Source organism: Lissotriton vulgaris, chromosome 3_1 (assembly GCF_964263255.1).
Source record: "Lissotriton vulgaris chromosome 3_1, aLisVul1.2, whole genome shotgun sequence".
Taxonomy (NCBI): Eukaryota; Metazoa; Chordata; class Amphibia; order Caudata; family Salamandridae; genus Lissotriton; species Lissotriton vulgaris.
Genome location: NC_141689.1, coordinates 721,038,818 through 721,065,084, shown reverse-complemented (window position 1 = coordinate 721,065,084; position 26,267 = coordinate 721,038,818). Strand labels below are relative to the sequence as shown.

Here is a 26,267-nt window from a genome sequence, read left to right as displayed (position 1 = left end):
CGCTGTGCCCTGCTTACACAAGGTATGACACATTCAGTTAACACTGAGGGAGGAGGTAAGAACAGAAATAAAAAAACTACTTGAAGCAGACATCATTGAACTGACAGAATCTTCTGAATTGGTCGCACCCTTGTGGTCGCAAGGAAACCTAATGGAAAATTGAGGTTATGCATGGACTTGCATGATCTCAATAAAAATATACTTATAGACCAATACCCACTTCCCAAAATGAATGACGTTATCCCTCACTAAAGACATGACCGTATTCTCGACCATAGACCTAGCCGCAGCTTACCATCAGGTACCTTTGCATCCTGAAAGCAGACACCTCACCACCTTTATTTCACCATTTGGGTGTTTCAGGTTCAAAAGAGTACCCTTTGGATTAGCATTGGCAGTGGCGTTATTCCTATAAGACTAATGCAGGAAATTTTTAAGGGGGTCAAGAATTTACTCATCTTTCAGGATGACATTCTTGTGATGGGTAAAGATCAGAATGACCATGACAACAGACTGGTACAGGTGCTTAAAATATTAGAAAATGCGGAATGACAGCAGAGTACAAGAAATGCAGGTTCAGTAATAAAAGTGTCACCTACCTGGCTCATGATAAAACTCATGAAGGAATAAAACCAAAGAAGGAACTACTCAAAGCTATTAAGGACGCTCCAGTTTCTCAAAACAAAGAAGAACTTAGAGCATTTTTAGGACTAGTGGAGTACTACTCTAAATTTGTAAGGGAGTTTTCAGAAAAAACTTACAACATAAGAATACTTTTGAAAAATAAAAACAAATTTGAATGGTCACAGTGTTGCGAAGAAACTTTTAAGAGCCTTGAAAAGGAAATTTGTGAGGCTCCACCCCTGCAAGGGTTTGATACTAATTGGATTGCGTAGTCACTACAGATGCAAGCGAAAAGGGGATAGGAGCAGTCCTGACGCAAAATGAAAGCACTGGTAAGGAAGTCACCATCGCATTTACATCTCGCTCTTTAACTGACACTGAGAAAAAATACTCAGTGATTGAGCGAGAAGCATTAGAGTGCGTGTGGGGGCTTGAACATTTCCGACAGTACATTTGGTGTAAAAGGGTAATTTTGCGTTGTGACCACAAACCACTAACAAAAGTACTTACAGTAAAAGGATTGTACAACGCTTCACCCAGGTTGGCACGTTTATCTATAAGACTCTTAGATTACAATTATGATGTACAATATTTACCTTAAGAAAGAGGATAATCAACATTTGCCATGAGGGACACTTAGGCATTAACAAAACTAAACAAAGAATAAAGAATTGGTATTGGTGGCCAGGCTGTGATATCGAAATAGAAAGAGCGGTAAGGAACTGCATACAATGTGAGAATTCTGATAAGACTCACAACTCTAAGACCCCCACTACAACCATTGCAATACCCGAACAAGCCTTGGGAAAGAGTAGGAGTTGATGTAATGGGACCTTTAAAATGGCATGAGGAACAAATGAACATACTGGTCTTAGTAGATCACTTTTCAATGTGGCCAGAAATAAAAGTATGCAGGAGAGTGGATGCAACTGACCTTGTCACATTCATGGACGGAATATTCACGAGAGAAGGCATACCTAAGACTATAGTAAGTGATAATGGGAGTCCATTCATGTCGGATGTTTTCAAGAAATTCATTGAAAGGAATGGTATTACCCACAAAACAACTTCAGTTTACCACCCGGCTGGTAATGGAGCCGTGGAAATATTTAATAGGGTAATAAAAGGAACCCATCAATTAGCTAACAACAATGGTAAATGTTGGAGGAAGGAAGTAAACATGATTTGGGGGTACAGAATTACACCAGGAAAGAAAACACTGGTAAGCCAGTTCGAAATCATGAGAGGCAGGACACCCTTTTCCAAGGACAATATCGGATGGCTCAAGACAGCTAGGAAAACTGAATGGTCGGTGGAAACGGTAAGAAAAAGAATCCAAGGGGCACAAGCACTGTGGAAAGAGAAATTTGACAAGAGACATAACTGCAAACAGATCAACATCAAAGAAGGAGATAGAGTGAGGGTCAAAAGGACTGGACACATTGTTAAGGGACAGAAAAAGTATTTTGTAACTCTGCTCTACTCAGTGATGGTAAGGTTAGGCATGCCTCCGCAATTTCAGTTTGTTCCAGATCGGATGTTAGCCAACAAGTCACCACTGAACAAAAGCCCATGGGCGAGGGGGAAGATGTGGTGGATCAAGACAACTATAGATGGTTGTATCAAGAAGCATCTGATTCGGACGGAGAAGGAGATGTCACATGTACGCCGTCTGGAAACAATGGTTCCAGTGATGGTCAGGACCGTGAACACATTGAGTCTATTGGTGAATACAGAGATCTTAGCACTGATGCATCAGAAGTATCACCGGGAACTAGTAACATTACATCTGGGGAAGTTCTAGATGCATTGGAACTTGTGGGTGAGAAGAGAGATCTCATCACTAGTGAGACAAGTAGCTCCTTAGGTTCGGTGGGTAGCCCTTTGTCAGAACCTGAACTTATGTCAGAAAAAAACACTATGGAAGAAGTAGCTGGCACCTGTAGTTTTGGTCGTAGTTTGGTTGAACCAAGCAAATACAAAGACTTTGTTTGCGACTGTTCATTTTACTCTGCTTCTTCCAGTTTTTGTTACTCGTTTAGGGTCCTCAAGCGAAGGAGATGTGTTGTGTTCCTTGTCTTCCTTGCCCTCCCTTCCCTTGCTTTCTCCCCTCTTCCTTGCGCGCTCCTTCCCCTGCGAGCGACAGTGATGTCACCAGCTGGAATGTTGATAGCTTGGTGTTCTATTCTGACTGTTTACAATACAGTTTCAGCTGACAGTTATTCAGTTCCTGATTGCTTCTCTTACTGAGCACTCCTGCTTATGGTGTGTTGTCTTAATAACTATAATAAATAACTTACTCTAATTACCTGGTTCCGGACCATTACTTTACATAATGGTAGCTACAGCTGCATCGCAAACCATGTGTTTGGTTGGACTGTACACGTCATTCCAACCGGAGTTCTGATACAAGTTATTCATTTTCCTTATTAGCTTGTCCTTTCAAGGAGGCTGCCTCTTTCTCTAGGCTTTTAATTGATTATTTATGTTAAATGTCTAGTAATTATATTTCACATTATACTAGTCATTAACTTCAGTTTCTGTTTCTTGCAGTTGTCGAAAAGCTCAGAGAAATGATGGAAGAAGTTGAAAATGCAATCAATATTTTTAAAGAGGACCAGCGAATAATGTACGTTTTTCACAGAACTAGCAGCATTTTTAGAACATGCTTCTAAACCTGCTGTTTATGGGGCCATACTTGAACGTTTATGTCAAAGACTGGTCTTGTAGTGAAAATAAAACCCACTCTTAAAATATAGAACTTCATGAAAAATAACATATTCTTTATTTTGTTTAATTTTCTTTTAAATCATATTTTATTGTTAGTCATAAGACATGTACATTCTAGGTAGTTTAGTCACCTGCAATGGCAGCTTTTACTAAAAAACTGCGTATAACGTTGCTCACAGCCGGTTCATTAACTATTGACATTTATGGACCGATTTTTCAAAGTAATTGTTTAGGATGTCTCCATTGGAAGAAAAAAACTTTGCAGTGAACACAAATGTAGATTTCATTTTGTACAAGTCACAAGAAGATTGCAAATCGTTGTTTAACTCATAAACACATGTAATTACAAAAATAAATGTTTGTTCTTTTTGATTTAAAAAATTGAATAATCACTGGTTAACAATTATGTCAAGACATCCAAAGACTTTTGCAAGTAGTTGAGAGTTTGATGAGTCAGTATTTTGAACATTTTGCACATGTGCAATGTGCAGACTTTGCATACATTGCTTACCTTCGGACTATAGAATAGGAACTGTTTTTTTGCAAGACATATTCATAATCGTTCAACATTCAAAACGTTTTTTAAATAATTTTTGTTTAATAAAAATAAAAAGGTTCACAGTTTCATTCACTCTGTTAATTAGAAAATCTGCACATTTGTGAAAATTATTTTTCCATAATTCTTGAAATGGCCCCTACATATATATTCATATTAATCTAAAACAGGCATATTGTGTATATGGTTTGAGTTTTAAAGCCTGGGAACTATATTATGCTTCTTTAGCTTTTTTTAACTACATGCTGATTTTCTGGAAAGGCAAAAGCCTGCGAGGGAGCGCAGGTGGTTCATTGGGCTACTGCATCCACTACAGTGATGTAGATTAGAGAGGTTAGTGGCTGGAATGGCAGAAGAGTTGCACATCCTTTCAGCCTTCTGAGATCTACAGAATGAGTAAATATCCGTTCTCTGTCAATAGCACCAAGAAACCCTGCAGGGTTGCTCTTGACCTCTACAAAAACGCCTGCTATGTTACCAAACTTTGTTTTCATGACGTGAGAAAAAAATCAGTAGAACAGCTAAATCATAAAAATAATTCTAAACCTAGAGTATTATTACTCAACCAGTAAATTGGTATTATTATTGGGAGGGTTTATAGCAAGTGGCATAACAGTTTGTTAATGGTTTGAAACTGTCACTGTCTTTAGCTTTGAAAAAGAATGTTGACAGTTTTTACTTTTTGCTGTTCTTTCCTGTTGACTGTAGCTATGAAGAACTGATGAAGGAGGAGAAATCTACTGCAAATGAGTTGAGTGCTTTGGAGAAAAAAATAGAGTCCTGGTCCTCAAGTAACCCAGCAGCGGAGAAGGGATTTAGGTTGTCTCCTGCCAAAGTACCTTTCAACATAAATATCCAGCATAATTTGCCAGAAGAAGTGATGGAATTTGAGAAGTTCCTACAAAATACCGGAGGGCGTCAAGGTGGTTGGGATGATTATGATCATCAAAATTTCCTTAAAATTTGGATGAAACATAAAGGAAAGCAAGTATACATTGAAGAGGCCTTAGAGTACCTTCCAAGCAGAACAAAAGAAGATGTACAGCAGCACGAAAAATGGTATCAAGAATTTCTGTTTCTGGAGGAGAGAAAAAAAGAGGTAATAAGGCTCAAGAGCTGTCTGCATGTTTATGCTTTCGGGCATTGTTGTTTATGATCAGAAATGTACTTGCTTGACTCTGGTGTTGGGTGGCATTTTTTGAGAGATCCCTAAATGGCATGCCAAGACCGTAGATGCTACATAACTAGTTGAGACCTATAATTGGAGAACTTGTCTGACAAAAAGGATAGGAAATCCATCTGTCATCCTGTTTTTGATAGTAGCAGAAGTGTTACTTTTAACCTTTGCACTTATTTTGTGCTGGGTCTCTCCTGAATGTGCTCTCCTTTTTTTTTTCTTTTTAATTTTGACAGTTTTGTTGGGACCATCCTGTCTGTTTAATACACCAGCATTTGTTGTCCCATTTTATTTTTTGTTATAATGCATGCTTCATAGACTGTTAGCCCTATTTAATTAGCGGATTCTCTTCTAAAAGGCTATAAGCATTTTAACTGCCATAGCTACAATCAGTCTCCAACAACATCCTGAGAGTGTCCACCGTGCATAGGCCAAAACTCGCTAGAATGGGTAATGGAATTTAATTGTTTCATTGTAATGTAGCATAATAGTATTACTATAGCACAAAAATTGCCAAAAAGGTGTCCTCAGCTTAAGAATTTATTAGGAAGATTACCAAGAATTAGGGAGAGAGAAAGGAATGCCAGACCAATTGTGATTTATCATTGAAGAGACCAGTTTATTTGGCTTTGGGAAAGGAAGGAGCTAGTCAAGAGATCTGAGCAGCGTCGGGACAGAGTTTCAGATTTTCGTTGCCTTCGTATCAAAGGTTCGAAAGTCATCTGGAACAGTTGAACCAAAGAAGAACAATAGGTTGAGCCTCTAATGAATCAAGAGAGCATGACAGGTAGTAGTGTTAAAATTTACCTCTCAAGTAAATGCGACCCAGGTGATGGAAGGCCCGCACTCCAAGCACATAAACTTGTGGAGGATACATTTAGAGATAATAAGCCAATGTAGCCTAGATAGTGCACTAGAGAGAGAACAATTATCGGAAGTTGCAAGGCTAATCAAGCCATGACATTCTAGATTACTTGGAGCTCATGGCGCATTTATGCTAGTGATCCTGCAAAAGAAAGTCGCAATAATCTAGAGAGCTGAGAATAATTGCCTAAATTACTGCTTCATTGGTGGGACCAGAGAGTAATGGAAGAACGTTCCGCAGAAATCTGATTAGAACGAAGCAGGCTGTAGATAGCTTGCTGAAATGACCAGAAAGAAGAGCTTATGGTCCAAGAAAAAGCATCAGCAGCACACTGTGGTCATAAGAGCCGTCAGGTGACCAAGTTCAGGAGGCACATGGATTAAAAGAGGTGGCATAGGAGATTTGGAGAAAGATATGATCAAAATCTCAGGGGGGTAAAGGGAAGTACTCTGTTGTCCTTGCTCCCCGCCCTGCTGCCCAACTAGTTAAATATGTGTACAGTTCTAATGGGATCTGGAAAAACTGCTCCAAAAGATGCTGTCTGTTACTAATTTCTGTGAAGGACCCTGCCCATGCAATCCGTCTTTGCCCTCAGTCCCTGTTTCCAACCTGTCTGGCACTAAATGTCCTTGCCCAGTGTCTGTTTTTCCACCTACTACCAGCATACAAGAAGAGACCTCTACTGGTACTACACCTCCCATATACTTGGAAATTGCACGTTGTTGATTTTTGTTCATTTTTTCGATTAGCCAAAACATGGTGTCCATTTTCTGCACATGTCATTGAGGGCTACTTTTAAGAGATATTTAAACTAAAACATGCTTCAAGCAATCCTTTGAGTGTGCCGGGTTCCTGGTAGCTGATCTCAAAGGGCTAGTCACGTCACTGAGGAAGAAGTCTTGTTTCAGTGTTGAAGGTTTGTCACCTACCCCTAGAATCTTGAATTATTTGGGACATTGCTGTAATCTATCACAGTATAGTTCTTTAAGTGACTACAGGCTGCCATTTCCACCTTTATTTGGGATTGTAAGAAATCAAGATGGCTGATGAAGTTAACATTAGTTCACGGTGACTGGGCGCTACCAGTTTTCAAACTAAACTTGTGGGTCGCAGTGGTAAATTACCTACTTAATCCTCTCTAACAAAACAATTTTTGTTTCACAAATATATTAGTTCTTGAGAATGGCACGGATAAATATTTGGATGGAAAACAACATTTTGAAGCAAATTAAGCTGAAGACTACATGCTCCGTTTTCGTTCTGTGAGACTGATATTATTGGTTTCTCACTATAGACACTGTGATTAAATGAATAATTGTCTCTTTGGGTAGTAAAGTGACCTTCCACCATAGGTCAAATGATATTAGATGATAGGGTAGCATCTTTTGACCAAATTGCTGACACCTTCTAAATTGCCCAAACAGCTAATATTCCTGTTTTAAAGGTGTATGCATAAGGCAATCATATGAGCCAAAGCTCGGAAGGAAAACACTTTTTCGGATAGAAAACTGAAAACTTTATGCATAAAAAACAATCTGTGAGCTTCTTCTGATAGGTAAAAAAATACAAGTCTACTGATAATGGAGGAAAGAATTAGTCCTGGCAGAAGAGGATGGAGGACAACACCAACACGTTCTTCAAATCAGTTCTAAATGATGTGTAAATCCTTTATTCTGAGCAAAGAGAAGCTACAACGCTTCAAGATAACGTTGATGTATATTGCACTCTTTACAAGCTTCAGAAGTGGAGAAAGACATTCGCATTGCCGATTATGCCAAGAATCACAGACAGGATTAATTCAAATTAATAAGAAATGCAATAGTCTTGAATCATCATCTGAATTTTTTTTATTTTTGAGTAAAGTATGCAGTTTGAATAATCTTTCTAATGTTAAGACCTTTTTTTAGCCTCTCAGATGATTGTCACCTTTATTTTAAAACTTTTATTTTACTTTACTTAACTTTTTATCCCACAGATGTCGCATTTAATCTTTGGGCAATTAGTGGCTCGAATTAATTGAGAATTGTAGCAATATATTTTTAGGATATGTAGTCGGGGACCATACAACAGCCTTCATATTGTTGGAATGTTTTCTTTCATCCCATACTCTGTACATTATCTCACTTGTATTTCCATAGTACAATTTTAGCAGTGTTACTTTACATTTTTCTTTTCGTTCTTTTTCTCTGCATTTCCTTTCGAAAAAAATAATTGTACTTTTCAGCAATAAAAAGATACCATCAAGTATGTGACTGAGTTGCATCAGGAAGTAAGATTTGAGCTGGACAGGTTACCCATTTTTGAATAGGTCATCGGTGTTGTGTGGCAGGCCTTTCTTGAAATGCATACTTCTGCAGCATTGGATCTTTAATAGGTTCACATTCTTGAATTATTCCCAATTTTGAATGCAATCTTGAAAACCCCCTGGTTTGTATGGGAAGGGCACGCCCTAGCCTTTCTCCTTTTCTGCAAAAGTAGAAATGACAAGCTTAATCCCCATGAGGCTGAGAAAATGTAACTGCTAGTGGCCCCTTGGGGGGTTCACAATATCAGAACCAGTGTGAGGGCCCCATTGTATGGCTGCTGATCAGGAGATCAACCTTCTAATTGCACCTGCTTGAGTTCCTTGTGGTTGGAAAGCACTTATGTGCAAATGCTGTTATCCTGCTGTCACTTGTTCATAAGTAAGATTATTACCGTACAGAGGTTGAGTACCCTTCAACTGAGCAGGCTTAGGACACTCTGGTATTGATCTGGTTCTTAAGCCGAATCCCATCAGATATTCATGTCTATCAAGTTTGCCATCTATGATATTGCCAATGTAGTTGCACCTGATAGTCTTCTCCCTGAGACCCAACATTGAAACCATTCATTACACTTTCTATACTTGTTTCCTTTTTTAATATTACTTCTTCTATTCACATAAGAAGCTCCAGATCAAGGACAGCGAAGAAAGAAAGAAAAAGACAGTTAGAAAGAGTGCCTCACAACACCAGTACCAATATTCTTATTATCCACTACCAATGTTTGAACATCATACTGTTCAACAGGCTGCAGTGACTGAACCTTTAGGTCACCTCTTCTGCAGTAGTGTAATCCGTAGCAATATATTTCACATTTACCTGATGAGTTATTGTGCGTTCTGCAAAGACATACTCAGGCTCCATCCCCTTGCTTTTCACTTGATAATTTATGCCCTCCTGAATTCTCACTTCTCTTTTTCCCTCTCCTTCAGCCAATATTTTGATCAAAAGTCAAGGCGTGCTGGCACTGGTCCTACTTTACCTTCTTTACCTATGGTACTTTGAGGAACACACTGACAGGTTTGCTCCTGGGTGGGCCAGGGCACTGGCAGCATGCCACCTTCATGCAGTTCAGCTTAAAAGAGACGCGGTCTGTGACTGGTTTAAAGGAAATGGCTAGACTGTACAGGCACATGATTGCAAATCCTGAAAAGCTGAAATATACACATATGGTTAAACCATGGTATGGCATTAGATTATTCCCATCACAGTGACTTACATCAATCACAGAATGACACAACTACAGTTTTTTATACATCCAATTGCAGAGTTTATTGCCCAATTACTTATTTTCTTAAAAAAAGAAAAACAAACTTAACATTTTTAACAGTCACCACAGTAAGAAAAGTATCAAAAAACATTCTTTAAGAAGACATATTTTGAAGGAAAGATTGGGAGAAAAGCAGGGCAATGTGGCTAAATAGGTTGCAGCCTAGAGAGGCTGAAATATGGACACTGTTCCTTCAAGATAAACCAATCCACCAGTATCCGCTTAAGGCTCGTCTGTGGCAGTTCCTCTAGCTATTCTTTCCAGCTCTTGGCACATGGATCCTGGAGCTCTGGCCCTGGCCTTTTTTGCCAATTTTCCATTGGAAAACTGTCAATTTTTTTATTTACTAGTCTTCCTTTAAGTCAAGGATGGCAGCTGTTTTTGTGAAGTGTCCTTCCTGTGGCAGAACGAAAACCAACAGTAACTCTTATGCGGTCTCTGTTGTTTGTCTACACTGCAAATAAAATGTCCAGGAGGACTTCAGGTGAATGAGAGAATATGTTTTCGTAGCCTGCAGGAGAACAAACATAGATATCTGAATTCAACCTGTGAATGAACAGAGGAATTTGGATTTTTCTACCAGTGGCTCTACATCTGTATCTGGGGACTCCCAGAGAGACATCCAAGTCAAGGACCTCAAAGTAGCCACTTGCTCATTGTCAGTGGCTTGCTTGCCTTCGAGGCAGAGCTCGACTTTGAAGTATAGTACGGCCTCGAAACATGGATCGATGTTGAAGCAGCATTCAGTGTTGAGAAAATACCCTTGTGTGCGCATGTTGAACAGCAGGAGGGTGTCTAAAGTTTTAGACTGTGAATTCTCAAGAGCTTATTTGTCTGACCTGTGGCTAGACTCTAGTTAACGGACCTCTCTTAATCAGAGTGCAGCCTGATAGCCACCATTCAGCTGCACTGCTTATCTTTCCAGTGCCTGCATCACCTATAGTGTCTCCTGTTTTTCAGATTCCACCACCAACATCCCCACTCAAGGTTACTGGGATCAACGTCCCCAAAAAGAATGTCACGTTCTTCAGGGAGACATTGCTCTTCTTGTACACAACACAATTCAGGCATGCTAGGCAGTGCAGAAGAATTGCCTTACTTTGGAGAACCTGGTCTTATTGAAGTTCTTCATCATCATCAGTTCAAATATACTCTCTTATGTTTACAGTAATAACACCTTTCGTAGCTTCTCTTTCAGAAGATATTTACACTTTTGATGAAATTCTTATAGCTGGGGCTGACAAGTTAAACAAACTGATAGCTACACCACTGGCATCTAGTTCAGTCCTTTCGGAGACCTTCTATCCTCAGTCTATCTCAAGACCTTTGCTTCCTCTGGTTCAAGGACTGTTCGAGCCAGCAATGAACGTTTCTTTCTCCTCTATCAACCAAGTCTGCTCCGGGTAAATGGTTAAAAATATGTAAGCCACGCCTGAGCAGGATCTTCTGTTTCGTCAACAACCGCAGATTTTGGTACCAAACATCTGGTACGAGTTACTGAGCGCCTGAGGCAAGAGCCTTCACTCTCAGAGGCCAGGCACAAAGCCTGCTCTGGGCAGAGGTGTTCATACCTCCTCCACGCAGGATCTGCATTCCAGGGATGAAAGCTTCGAAGGTTCCACTACCTTTATTATGCAATCGAAGCCTATCCAGTTAGTGGAGATGTCCGCCCCTTGTCCAGGCTCAACCTTTGGCTTCAAGAGAGGCAGGAAAACTAGTAAGTTAGTTGGTGTATCCAACACCAAGCCAGAACTACCCCTAAGGTGGACTAGTTGATGTGGTCACCACCTTTTCCGAATCATCCATCATGTTTTGAGTGGAATCAGCATTCTTGAGTTAGGGTTATGCCTATTTCCCACAGGAAGTGGTCATATGGAGGGTGTTAGACACCCTAAAGGTAGGCAGTCCTTTTGCCACTACCTGTCCCTCCCCTTAACGCCCTTAAAGTGATCATTTAGATGGCACACCTGAATCTAAAAACTTAGATTTGATGGATCAAGAGAAGAAGGACGAAGAAGAGTCACAGCCTGGCGGGAACTGCAGAAGAATTTGAAGTTTAGGCGCAAAACCTTGCCTGCTCGCAACTCTCTCGGCAATCGCAACAGAGTGACTCGTCCTGGAAGCTGGAGATCTCCCACAAGCCCTGGGTAGCCTGCCAGCAGTTTGAAAATCGCCTACAGTTTCCAATACAGTAGAGGAGATACTACCCTGCAGTCCATGGGCACCGAAGAGCAGAGTCCGATCCACAAATTTAAGTTCCCGGCCCTACTGATGCTGCAGACGGCCAGGAGGAGATACCGTGCTTTGGAGGGTAATGTAGCAATGAAAAGTACACGAGTAGATCCTTGTAGCTAGGTTCTTTATTAAAACCCCCAGAACAGAGGAATAAGCCATACAGCTATCAAGAAACAGAGCTTCTCTAAGAACAGCTCTCTAAGAATGCACATACACATATAAACAATTCTGGAACATACTCAATGTTCCACACAATACAGAGATCTTAAGGTGATATATGCAATAAGTTAATTCCAAGGATGACAAGAGGTAGCCATGAAGTATTTCCATGTAGAGGTTTATTAGTTGCTTCTGTAGAGATAAGTTGTAAGTCTCATAGAAAATCTATTTGGAGAATCCCACCAGGAGCTGCATGGTTGCTGATCAGCCTACTCTCTCCAACTGTCATTCTTCCACACCAACAAGCACACTCACATTCCAATCTCACTGTCGTCAGGCATTCCAACATTCCACGCAGACATCACATTCATTCTGGCTGAGCAGCTGAGGAGAGGATGCACTGGGAAGAATTAGGTCACAACAATATACTTACACAGATCTTAAAGTGATATACTACACAATCCCCCTTCTTAAAAAAATAAAAAATAAAAAAATAATAATATTAAGTACAATCAAACAACTCAAACCTTTAGGTTTTTTAACAATTCTTCTACTTGAAGTTTTGATGACAGATTCATTAGGTACAAAGTTAGGTACTTCCGATGACACTTGTGAACCTTCCTTAACCTGAGAATAAACCCCAGATATAGGTACACCCTCATGAATGTCAACACCAGAAGGTGAATTATTACAAGAGATATCACCATCCTGAGACTCATCCACCGTAATGTCCCACCACCAAGATGACGAAATTTTGCACATCTCTTTATCTTTGTAACTTTGAACATCACCACGGGATACAGGTGCAAGACGACTAAAATGCCATACCTCACCATTTTGTAACAAGGCAGTATTGTTCATAACTTTAACAACCATTCTGGTTTCACTGTACTTACTCTCACCTTTTGTGGTCTTCCTGGCACTCTTAACTCGAACCCATTGACCTTTGCATAAACTGGCCTCTTTAGTTCCATGTTTGGAATCATAATAGATTTTATTCTTTGTCTGTGAATCCATAATGCTCTTTCTAACTTTAGTTAAATCACAATTAGTCATGCCACTTTTATCCATCCAACCCGGATTGATCTTAGAATGTGGAATTCTACCTCTCATTAATGAAGAGGGACTTTGATTTGTTGAGCCATGAATGGTACTCCTTTAAGCCCACAGCAATTTCTTCAATTCAACATCCCATGATAAGTTACCCTTATTTGCCAACTGAAATACTCCTTTAATACTACGGTTGTCTCTTTCCACAATATCGTTTCCTCTTGGATGGTAAAGAGCAGTAAACCTTTGTTGTATACCTGAAGCTAATAAATAGTTTTTCATCTCCATGGATTTAAATTGCACACCATTGTCTGATAATATATACTTAGGAAAGCTTTCCCTTAAGAAAATCTCATCTAGAAAAGTAATGAGAGTTTTAGTATTAATCACATTTACTACACTGATCTCTAACCATCTTGAAAATGTGTCAATTAAGACTAGGATGTACTTCTGAACTCCATCTTGCCAAGTGACAGGACCCATAAAATCAATAGCTACAACCTCCCAAGGAAATTTAGGACAATCAGGAGGAGCTAATGGTGGATTAAAAGTGTTAAAGGTTTTATCAGCGACTTCACACTGTACAGATGATCTCACACATCTTTCAACCTCTACATCCATCTTAGGCCACCAATAAAGTTCTTTAATACGAAGTTTTGTGCGAGTAATCCCTGAATGTCCTTCATGACAAAGATCAATGATTTTTTTTCTTAAGTCCTTAGGTGGAATGATTCTATCACCTCGTACAACTAACATATTGGACATACTAAGTTAATCTCGAACTTCCCAAAAACCTCTTAAATCATCTTGATGATTTTCTTGTCCATGCCATTGCAACCTTTGACAATCAATTGTTTCAAAACAAGTAAAACGTGGTCATTGTTTTCTGCTTCGAGCCATTCTTCTTGCGTAAAACTACCTTGAGTTTTATCGAAAGAAATATGTGCAATAAAACAATCATTCCACTGATTTTTATCTAACTCAATTAGCGGTAATGACATACGGCTTAAAAAAATCAGCCGTGAATTTTCTTGTGCCTGCAACGTATTGTACCTCATACATAAAGTCTTGCAGCCTCATTGACATCCTTGCTCTGGTATTGGTAAGACCATCCGTTGTAAGTAACTTCATTAGAGGTTTATGGTCACAGCAAACAATAAACTTCCTTCCCCACAAAAACTTCCTGAAATGCTCTAAAGCCCACACCACAGCAAGGGTCTCCCTTTCAACAACTGAATAACGTTCTTCTGTGGGAGAAAGGGACCGAGAAGCAAACGCTATGATGACCTCTTTGTTGTTCTCATTGATTTGGGTAAGGACAATACCCAACCCCTTGCTACTGGCATCAGTTGTGACTATAGTATCAGCATTAGGATCAAAACCTTGCAAACTAGGAGCCTGTGAAATCGCCTTTTTAAATTCATCAAACGATCTCTGACACATTTCACACCAATTAAATTGTACCTTGTTCTTAAGTAGAGACTTCATAATAGGGTTTTTTTCTGAAAATCTATCTGCAAAATTTGCATAAAACTCAGCAAGTCCTAAAAATGATCTAAGATCTTCTTTAGATTTAGGTGCAGGAGCATTTCTAATTGCACTCACCAAACTAGACTTTGGCCTTATACCAGATGAGCTAACTTCATGCCCTAGGTAAGTAACACTCTTCTCCGCAAACTTACCCTTGGAAGGTTCTGCTGTAACTCCCTTATTATGCAAAATACCATTACCTTCCTCAAACGCTCATCATGTATCTTCTTGTTTGGGCCCATAATAAGGATATTGTCCTGAAAAAATACTATGCCTTGCATATCACCAAATAACTCATGCATAAGCCTTTCAAAAATGGCCGCAGCGGATGCTAACCCAAACGGCATGCAGCAAAATTGAAAACACCCAAAAGGAGTGCAAAAGGAAGTAAGGTGTTTGCTCATAGGCTGCAAGAAAATTTGATGATACGCACAAGACAAATCGATAGTTGAAAACCATTTAGCCCCTTTGGTCAAGGTAAGCATCTCATCGATCCTAGGAAGAGGAAAGCGATCAACAATTATATTATCATTCAAATACCTTAAATCTATGCACATGCAGATTTTGCCATTTGGGCGTCTGGCGATAACAATCAGAGAAATTCAATCAGACGCCCCTACAGATTCAATTATTCCTGCATCTAACAATTTATCAATCTCTCTCTTTACTTCATCACGAACCTTATATACCTTTGGAATAGCGCTAGGTTTGAGTCTAAATTTGTGTGAAAAGCCTTGTAGATTCCCAATACTTCCATTGAAGACTTCTGGAAATTCTTTCAAAACCCAATTCTTTGTGCTTTCAGATTCACACATGACTAACGCCTGTTCTGGGCTATTAGGATTAAGAATTATGTCAAGTGAGCGTTGATCCTTCCAACCCAAAATTGGTGGCCTATCTTTAGCTACATACAGTTTACATACAGCTCTTCTACCTTTAAATTCAAACATTAAGGATCTAAATCCTAACATTTCAATTTTTTGGCAGTGAAACTAGCAGGAATTACATCTGTAGGTTGAAGTTGCGGCCCAATTTCCCTTGTAAATTTCTTATTCCAAGTAGATTTGGGTATTATAGTAAACGGAGATCCTGAATCCGCTGCTACTTGTAGATCTATACCACCAAAGGAGTCTATACATAAAGGTTTGTTGCTATCATCACCAGTAATATTTACAACTACATGTCTCGCTTTGTTGCTTGAAGGATCAAACTCCTCATCATGATAATCCTCATCATTATCTGATAAGTCAGAGTCATCATTAGTTACTCTTGTTTTCTTTTGAAATGTTCTTCTATATTGTTTAGTGAAATGACCAATTAAGCCACAAACCGCACACTTTGAAGACTTAGCAGGGCATTTATCAAACCTGGCAGTATGTGATGTGCTACCACATCTGTAACAAGCGAAAAATTGAGTAGAGTTATCTTCTTTCTTGAAACTAGGATTTTGGTGTGGTTTCCAATTTTGATAATTTTGATATTGTTTGGACTGTCTCACATTAGTATTCTTGTCTCTTTTTGTGTCATTGATCTTACTGGCTCATTGGAAGAAGAGACTGTTTTGGCACATCTATCTGAAAAGTTCTGCTTTTTTTAACTAATGTGATAATGTCTTTGAGACATGCATCCCCTTCTATCCACAACTTGTCTTGGACATTCTTATTCTTACTACACATCACAACTTGATCCCTAATCATATCATCATGCAGGGGTCCAAACTTGCACTTGAACCTCATGCAGTTCAGCTTAAAAGAGACACGGTCTGTGACTGGTTTAAAGGAAATGGCTAGACTGTACAGGCACATGATTGCAAATCCTGAAAAGCTGAAATATACACATATGGTTAAACTATGGTATGGCATTAGATTATTCCCATCACAGTGACTTACATCAATCACAGAATGACACAACTACATTTTTTATACATCCAATTGCAGAGTTTATTGCCCAATTACTTATTTTCTTAAAAAAAGAAAAACAAACTTAACATTTTTAACAGTCACCACAGTAAGATAAGTATCAAAAAACATTCTTTAAGAAGACATATTTTGAAGGAAAGATTGGGAGAAAAGCAGGGCAATGTGGCTAAATAGGTTGCAGCCTAGAGAGGCTGAAATATGGACACTGTTCCTTCAAGATAAACCAATCCACCAGTATCCGCTTAAGGCTCGTCTGTGGCAGTTCCTCTAGCTATTCTTTCCAGCTCTTGGCACATGGATCCTGGAGCTCTGGCCCTGGCCTTTTTTGCCAATTTTCCATTGGAAAACTGTCGATTTTTTTATTTACTAGTCTTCCTTTAAGTCAAGGATGGCAGCTGTTTTTGTGAAGTGTCCTTCCTGTGGCAGAACGAAAACCAACAGTAACTCTTATGCGGTCTCTGTTGTTTGTCTACACTGCAAATAAAATGTCCAGGAGGACTTCAGGTGAATGAGAGAATATGTTTTCGTAGCCTGCAGGAGAACAAACATAGATATCTGAATTCAACCTGTGAATGAACAGAGGAATTTGGATTTTTCTACCAGTGGCTCTACATCTGTATCTGGGGACTCCCAGAGAGACATCCAAGTCAAGGACCTCAAAGTAGCCAATTGCTCATTGTCAGTGGCTTGCTTGCCTTCGAGACAGAGCTCGACTTTGAAGTACAGTACGGCCTCGAAACATGGATCGATGTTGAAGCAGCATTCAGTGTTGAGAAAATACCCTTGTGTGCGCATGTTGAACAGCAGGAGGGTGTCAAAAGTTTTAGACTGTGAATTCTCAAGAGCTTATTTGTCTGACCTGTGGCTAGACTCTAGTTAACGGACCTCTCTTAATCAGAGTGCAGCCTGATAGCCACCATTCATCTGCACTGCTTATCTTTCCAGTGCCTGCATCAGCTATAGTGTCTCCTGTTTTTCAGATTCCACCACCAACATCCCCACTCAAGGTTACTGGGATCAACGTCCCCAAAAAGAATGTCACGTTCTTCAGGGAGACATTGCTCTTCTTGTACACAACACAATTCAGGCATGCTAGGCAGTGCAGAAGAATTGCCTTACTTTGGAGAACCTGGTCTTATTGAAGTTCTTCATCATCATCAGTTCAAACATACTCTCTTATGTTTACAGTAACAACACCTTTCGTAGCTTCTCTTTCAGAAGATATTTGCACTTTTGATGAAATTCTTATAGCTGTGGCTGACAAGTTAAACAAACTGATAGCTACACCACTGGCATCTAGTTCAGTCCTTTCGGAGACCTTCTATCCTCAGTCTATCTCAAGACCTTTGCTTCCTCTGGTGCAAGGACTGTTCGAGCCAGCAATGAACGTTTCTTTCTCCTCTATCAACCAAGTCTGCTCCGGTTAAATGGTTAAAAATATGTAAGCCGCGCCTGAGCAGGATCTTCTGTTTCGTCAACAACTGCAGATTTTGGTACCAAACATCTGGTACGAGTTACTGAGCGCCTGAGGCAAGAGCCTTCACTCTCAGAGGCCAGGGAAGCCTGCTCTGGGCAGAGGTGTTCATACCTCCTCCACGCAGGATCTGCATTCCAGGGCTGGAAGCTTCGAAGGCTCCACTACCTTTATTATGCAATCCAAGCCTCTCCAGTTAGTGGAGATGTCCGCCCCTTGTCCAGGCTCAACCTTTGGCTTCAAGAGAGGCAGGAAAACTAGTAAGTTAGTTGGTGTATCCAACACCAAGCCAGCACTACCCCTAAGGTGGACTAGTTGATGTGGTCACCACCTTTTCCGAATCATCCATCATGTTTTGAGTGGAATCAGCATTCTTGAGTTAGGGTTATGCCTATTTCCCACAGGAAGTGGTCATATGGAGGGTGTTCTGGAACATACTCAATGTTCCACACAATACAGAGATCTTAAAGTGATATACTTACACAGATCTTAAAGTGATATACTACAGGTAACATCTGTCTCCCGCCCAAGTGTGAAGACACCAGGCCAATCCGGGGCTGTGCAGCACCAATACTCGGGATACAGGATGCCCTGCACCAAACACCAACAACAAGAGTCCAATCCGAATTTTTACTGCATTACGACCAAGCAGCCGTCAAGGAACTTCCGCATCACTGAGACCCACATTGTGAGTAGCACAGCTGCCCTGATTTTGCCCCTGTAAGCTGTTTTCCCCTAACCACAAGAATCCGCTTTGCGCATCCAGCCGAGCCAACCTAACCACTCTGCACCGAGCCTCCCTGCTTGGTTATCGACTAACCGGTTGTGCTCCCTTGCTCTAACGAACCTTGCAACCCAGGCGCCCGTTTGTGAGCTCTCAGACTTGTCCCTAAGTCCCCCTGTGCAGCCTGTTTCCAGGTGCCCCCTTCTCCGTAGCATGCCCAGCTGCCATCCTCACCCTGCTCCCAGCGAAATCCAGGCAGTTCCCAAAGAACCACTGGTAGTACTTTACACATTGGCCCACTTCAATCGGAAACCCAGAAGATGAACCTCTGAAACAGACTGTACTTGCTGTTACTGGGTACCCAAGTGTTCCTTCGCGACACCCTACCCTGGAGAGCTTGGTAGTCCAAGCCTCCACTTCTTGTGTAAATCCTGGTTCATTCTCTACCACCCCACCAGATGGGGAATCCATGAGGCTGGACACCTTAAGCAAGAAAAAGTTATCTTCCACCAGCTTGCCAATGCGGTCCATGAACACTGCATGTCTTTTGAGACAATACTCCCATGCACTGTGGGATTTGGTTGCGCAGTTGCTGCCTGTGGTTCTGCAGTAGGCCCTGGCAATATGCTCCCAAGCTATGGCAGATAGGAGAGATGCAACCAAATTTGTGATCAGATGTGGGCTGGACACAAGAGACTTGCTAGGCAGAGTGGTTTCTTTGTCGGTGGCCTTCCAGCACCACACCTGGCATTTCAGGAGTTGTCCAAGCTTTGCTTATGGACATGTCCTTTTATGGTTCCCATCTCTTTGGAGACAAAGCGGGCTCAGTGCTGGGGTGCATCAAGTATAGAAGCGCTACGGCCTGGTCCTTGGGCCTTTGCATGGCCCCGTGAACCAGAGTCTGCCTTTCACTCCTTTCATGGCCACGGTAGGTGCTCTAAGCCAGCTCTTTACCCGCACAGCCACTGCTGCACGCAAGCTCCCCAGCCTCTGCGCAGGCAGAGGTCGGGTCATTCCACTAGCCCCCAGGCAAATGCAGCCTTCAGACCTCTTTTTTCACCCTCCAACCAACTTGGACAACCAGTGGAAGGCAGGATACAACATCACCCGAGGTAGCTAACTTAAAACAACTGGGTTCTCCGGATGATCCGAAGGTGCTCCTGCCTCCCGTTCGTGACTATCCCTCCACCCATGCCACGCACTTGCGACAGTCTGACGGAGGACCATCTCTCCTTACTCCGTCAGGAAGTTGCGGCTCTCTTTTCGGAAGACATCCATAAACAGGGTGCTGGTGCCAGAAGTAGGTGGGGATTGTTGTTCCCACTAGTTTCTGGTGCCCAAAAATGACGGAGGCGTCCGTCCTATCCTAGACCTGCACCGTCTCAATTTCTTCCTGAAATAGGAGAAATTCAATAAGCTCACTCTCGCTCAAGTCCTGTCTGTCCTGGACCCAGGAGACTGGTTGGTAGCATTGGACTTGCAGTACGTATACTTCCACTTTCCCGTCCTGCCTGCACACAGACGTTACCTGCGGTTCACAGTGGGCTACAAGTACTTTCTATTCGCCCCACTCCCTTTTGGCCTTCCCTGCGCCTCTTGGGTGTTCATCAAAGTGATGGCAATAGTTATAGCTCATCTGCAGAGATCAGGGGTACCAGTTTTCCCCTAGCTTGGCGACTGGCTGTTTAAGGCAGGCTAGCCCCAGGCAGTCGTCTCCCACCTCCTGACTTAGGCAGACCTTCTGCACTCACTGGGGCTCACTAGCAACGTGCCAAAGTCAACCCTGACTCCTTCTCAGGCACTCCCTTTCATCAGAGCTGTTCTGGACATGGTGCAGTTTCGGGCCTATCCTCCCAAATGGCGAGTTCAGGATATTTAGGCTATGATACCGATGTTTCAGCCTCTGTCCTGGGTTTCAGTGAGACTGACTCTGAGCCTGCTTGTGACATGCCTGCTGGCCTATGCGGGCTCTGCAATGGGAACTGAGATTCCAGTGGGCGCAGCATCAGGGGAATCTCTCCCACATGGTCCAGATCTTGAAGGGAACTGCAAAAGAGCTGCAGCTGCAGATCCCTCTCCCTTCCCCAACCAGACCTGACCGAGTGCCGGATGTGTCACCCCTGGGATAGGGCGCCATCTCGGTGAAGTGGAAATCAGAGGCCTCTGGTCTCCAGCAGAATCCGGACTTCACATCAACCTACTGGAGTTCTGTGCATTCCGGTTGGCATTGAAAGCCTTTCTATCCTCCATCAAGGGAAGGCTAGTGCGTGTGTTCATAAACAACAACACCACAGTATGGTACTGCAACAAACAGGGCAGGATGGGGTTGTGGACCCTTTGTCAATAGGCCTTGCGCCTCTGGTCGTGGCTTGAACGTCAGGGCATATCCCAGGTGGTTCAACACCTGACGGACTCTCTGAACAAGAGAGCAGATGAACTCAGCTGAAGATGGTTAGCGGATCACGAATGCTGTCTCCATCTGGAGGTGGCGCAAGGTCTCTTTCAGCAGTAGGAAGAGCTTTTGTTAGATCTGCCACCACAGAGATGCACAATGTCCACACTTTTGCACCCTGGAGTTTCCAAGGCGGTTCTCGCTCAGAGATGCTTTTCATCTTGAGTGGAGCTCAGGCCTTCGGTACACCTTCTCGCCCTTACCACTCTTGCCCAGAGTTCTCAAGACAATCCAGAATGACCGGGCACAAGTCATCCTTGTGGTTCTGGACTGGGCTCGGATAGTTTGGTATCCCGAGCTGTTGAGCTGGGCCATTGGTCCTACGATCCGGCTCCAGCTTCTGTCACAGCAGCATGGGAAGGTTCTCTTCTCAAACCTGTCAACGCTCTGCCTTCAGGCATGGAGATTGCGCTGCAACAGTTGACAGCTTTCAAACTTTTGCTTGAAGTCTGCAATTTTATCTTGGCAGCCAGGTGCCCTTCCACCAAGATGGTAAATGCCTGCTGCTGGGACAAGTTTGTGGCATGGTGTACAGAAAAACAAGTTCACCCTCTTTCTGCCCCTTTTTCTCAGGTCCTTCTGTTTGTTCTTTCTTTTGCCCAGCTTTTGCTTTGGGTAACTTAATGAGCTGTCTTTCTGCCATCTCATCCTTTCTGCCGTTGCCGAATCAGCCATCCCTGTTCATTCCCCTGTTGTAAATAGGTTTTTGAAAGTTCTCCAACAGAAGTTTCCACCTTCAACCCTTAGCATACGTCAGTGGGAACTCAATCTCGTACTCTCATTTCTGATGTGTGCTCCTTTGGAGCCACTACACAAGTGTCCTCTCAGGCTCCTTACTGTCATGATGGCTTTCTGAGCTTTGATAACATCTGCCTGGAGGGTCAGTGAGCTCCAGGCTTTGTCATACAAGCCTCTGGACCTAACCACCTTTCCAGACAAGCTGGTTCTCGTACTAGGGTTTCCTATCGGCTGAAAGTTTTCACTCCCTTTCATGTAGACCAGACTATCACCCTGCCTACCTTTTTATGCTCTGTTGCATCCCTCTAAGGAAGAGGATGGAATCCATCAGCTGGCCCCAAAAAGAGCATTTTCATTTTATCTTGCCACATGAAAGAGTTCTGGATAGACGGCCAACTTCGTGGAGTATGTCAGAGCCAAGATGGGGAAGGCTGTGCAGAAATGGACCATCTCCTGATGGATCATGCTCTGCTTTAAAATCTGCTACGCACAGGCCAAGAAGCAACCCCCTGAGATGAGATTTCATGACTCCACACTCCTGCCATTGAAAGTGGTGAAAATAAACTGACATCAGCACGCTGGTGTGGCCCCTATATAGGCACTGCGCACATCACTTTCAGCTTGATAACACTGACTATGCCTCGCTGATTCGAATGACACCACCTAACGGCACACAGGGATACTGCCAACAAAATAATTCTGTATCCAATCTGACGCCTAGAGATAATTGTAAGGTAAGGAATCTGTGGCTAGATAGAGTGTCTACCATTACCGAAAGTAAGTAACTTGTTGATCTGATAAGGGGTTATCAAAGGTAAGTAACTTGTTCATTAAAACCTAAAATGTATAAACCAAAACAAAAGCACAGTTCAATACAGTTATTGGTATAAATTAAAATTGAAAGAAACACTGATATTCACAAGTATTGTATTTGGTTTGCAAGGTATGCTTTTCATCGCTGTTGTGCTAGTTATAAATTGCTTAGTGAACCATAAGTTGCGTATTTCAGTGACATTTTGATTTTAACATACACCATAACATAACATTCACCTCATTTCTGATATATATATAATCAAGGCCTCCTAAAGGCGGAAACGCGTCATGGCGGTGGTGCGTGTTGTTTTGATGAAATAAAGAACCCTGCACGAAGCTTTTGGGTCCGTGTTCGTCTTTCCAAATCTTCTTGGAAGTAACAGGCGGAGTTCTCTGCATATATACATATATATAATATGTGATAAATGATCTACTTTCTAGTGTACAAGTTAATTTTATAAAAGGCATGTAACGGTTTTCATTTTTCACTTTTTTTAGTCTATTAGAAATTGGAAATATAAGAAGCAAGAAGAGAAGGAAAAAATGTTTAAACAACAAGGCAAATCCAAAGAAGTGCTCGAGTCGGAACGTTTAGAACGTGAGGAGGCGCAAAAGCAAAAACTAGAGGAAGATAGAAGGAAACGACAGGAAGAGCTTATTGCTTGGAAAAAGCAAAAAGAGTTAGAAGCAGCCATGAAAACTGCAGATCAGTTGCGAGAAGAAGAGGAACGACAAAAGAAGCAGGCAAAGGAGCGGCAGCGACAGTTGGAAATCAAGATTTTGGTGGAGGAACATGCACGTCAGAAAAAAGTTCAGGATGAGCTTCTGAGGTTGGAAAAGCAAATGATGGAAGAAGCTGAGATGGAGGAGAAGAGGAGACTTGCTTCACTTGAAATTTCCAAGTTTCAGGAAAGGGTGAGTGATAAAATGTTTATAAAATACATTCCTAGACACCGCAGGCAGTGATTATGCCATCGAAAACTCAACCCAGTTATTTCACCTTCTGACTAAATCAAAGATACATTGCATGCAGTTCACCACAAACTGAGATGCTGCAGGCAGAGAAATTGGGACAACCTACAAATACAAACCATGGTAATTTCATTGTTTTTATAAATTGAAAAGATGTTTGCTGACCTGAGTAACAGTCAGGTGTGTAAGGGCAGCGTTTCCCATGTGACCCACACAGCAAATCTACAGTGCTGCTGCCCGTAGTGGCTCTGTGTTCTATGTTAGTTGAGCTTGGTGAAACACTTTATGCTATACACACGCCAAAGTGGTTGGCCCAATGAAAAGGGTGGAAGGGACTGCAGGGTAAAGAAATCTGTTTTGCAGGGCACAAAGGAGGTATTGGAATGTGTAGTTTGCAATGGAAAGTGCATGATACAGTGCAGTTGCATGGTACAGTGTCGGTCTCTAAGAGTTAGCAGAGGTTTCAAGGCGGTCGTGCAGAGTTCATGAAGGAGTAAAAAGTGCTTGAAGGAGTGACGAGTACAAGGAAGAGATCAGACTTCAAGAGGGCAAGCTTTGCTTGCTCACATAGAAGACGAATAGTATAGGCAGCACCAACGGATGCCACCCTCAGAAACTGAGATCTTTTTTTCATTATAGGAATTTGTTTTAATTTTTATCACTTTAATACGTAAATGGTACAGCAGAAGGGCAATACAAAGAATAGAAGAGTAATGATCACACAATTTATTTAAAGACCCTATAGCACAAGTACTGTAAAGCAAAAGGAGAAAGTAAGGCAAGCCCCAAATCAAACTTGACACTTCTTATTGAGTGCCAACAGCTAGAGCACATTAAATAACAAAAGACCCTATCCGAAAAGAGTGGAACTCACATTTACTGTAAATATTTTCTTCCGGGCTCCCCAAAACAAGAAACCCTTCTAGCCTACTAAATCTATAACCGTTTGAGCCAACTAGCAGCCAATGATGGATTTGATTTATTCAAATCAGACCCGTGCTGCATGTATCCTAGAAGTAGTTATCCTAAAAAAGCACAAAACCTTTGACTTTGGGGTGGGGGGGACCAACCTTGAAATACCAAAGATAATTAACTGTGAGCTAGGATAAATTGACCTTTGAATTACCCTAGATATCTTAGAAAAAACCCCGGATATGTACTGTGTCGGCCATTGACTTACCTCATCAATAACATTCAGAGCTCACCCAACAGCTCCATTTAAGTAGCCAATTTGGTGTAAAATAGATGCCCTGAAGAACCTTGAAATGGTGAACCTTCACCTGGATACATTCACACTCCGAATTAAGTTGAATGGATTCAACAGTCACTTTAACATCAATCTGTGCGAATAGATTTTCAAGACCATTTAGTTGTCAAAGCACCTAGATTATGCAGTTGGTCTGCAATTAGTAAATTATAAAATGTGCTAATCCCCCTCAGCACAGAGTAATAAACGGATTCTGATAGATACAGCATCTGTCTATGGATTCCTCACCTGTTGAATTACCCTATGTGCAGCATTCTACTGAAACTTTTCTCCATAGCTCTCCCACATCGCCGAGGACGTCGCAATGGATCAGCTCCGCATTCGACGCCATGTAACCTCGTCATGACCATAAGAAGACCTCGTTGGCCTGCTAAAGGCAGTTCCCTTTGTTTCACGTTGTTGACACGTAACTTTTTTATTCCAGGGTTCTCCATTTCTGGAGTTTCATTGTTGCAGGTTCTTCCTGAAATTTTAGCAGTAACATGGCTGCCCAAAAGAAGTCTGGTTTCAAGACTTGCAGGGAATGTGGGGGTCATATGTCTATCACTAACCCCCATGAGGATTGTCTTTGGTCCCTCTCATCGGACCACGATGTCGAGGGGTGTTCGTCATGCAGGTGCATGAATCCGAAGGCCCTGAAAGAGGAGGCCAAGCTGTTCATGGCCAGAGCGAAGAAGCTGGAGGAGGACGAGATCTAAGTCCAAGTCGCCGACTCTGGCCACTCCACCCATGGCTCCAGTGTCTCTGGTGCCGCTGCCGGAGCCAGTCATAGAGCTTCCTCGAGCTTTCCAGCTCCAGGTATGGATCCTTTGCATTTCTTAAATACGATGTTTGGCATGTATGCCAGGGCGGCTAACTCTGCTGGTGCACCTGTTGGCCCCATGGGACCACTTTCACACAGCCTTGGAGTTTTGCCACTTCATTTTGCGCAGGCGCCATTCATGCCGTTTATGCCTATGACCCTTGGAAGTTGGCCTCTCCCAAAATCGAGGCACTCAATGCCGGTGCAATTCCTGGAGGGAAGAGTGCAGTTGGAGTCCTCTCAGGCTCCGCCTGGCTCCAGTCCGGCGCTGACTCGGCCTCTCCGGGTGCCTTCAGCTAATCCTGTGGATCCTCCCTCGACACTGGTCCCGAAGTCACCAGCACCACGCCTGGCTCTGCCGACACCGGTACCCAGGATGAGATCCAGAAGGGAGGCACAGAGGCTTCTGGAGGAAGAAGACTATCAGGACCAGCAGGAAGAGGCTGAAGAAGGGGAGTTTATTGACCCTATGCAGGAATTTTAGGGACTTCAGGAGGCTAGTGGTTTGGATACATCTCTGGAGTGGGAGTCGTCTTCACCGAAAGGCCTTCTTTGTCCAGGTTGCAAGGAGATATAAGTAGCGCCTGGAGATCCAGATTTTCTCTCC

General features: G+C 42.2%; 1 protein-coding gene across 2 annotated transcripts in view; it reads left to right on the top strand.

The window, feature by feature from the left end:
* CCDC112 (coiled-coil domain containing 112) overlaps nucleotides 1-26,267 on the top strand; it is a 233,707-nt gene that overhangs the window by 87,754 nt on the left and 119,686 nt on the right. For both annotated transcript variants that reach the window (XM_086961038.1, XM_086961037.1), the window contains exons 5-7: nucleotides 3,178-3,253; nucleotides 4,619-5,009; nucleotides 23,118-23,534. In XM_086961038.1, the coding sequence (XP_086817164.1) occupies nucleotides 3,178-3,253; nucleotides 4,619-5,009; nucleotides 23,118-23,534 (884 nt within the window). The remainder of the gene's footprint in view (nucleotides 1-3,177; nucleotides 3,254-4,618; nucleotides 5,010-23,117; nucleotides 23,535-26,267) is intronic.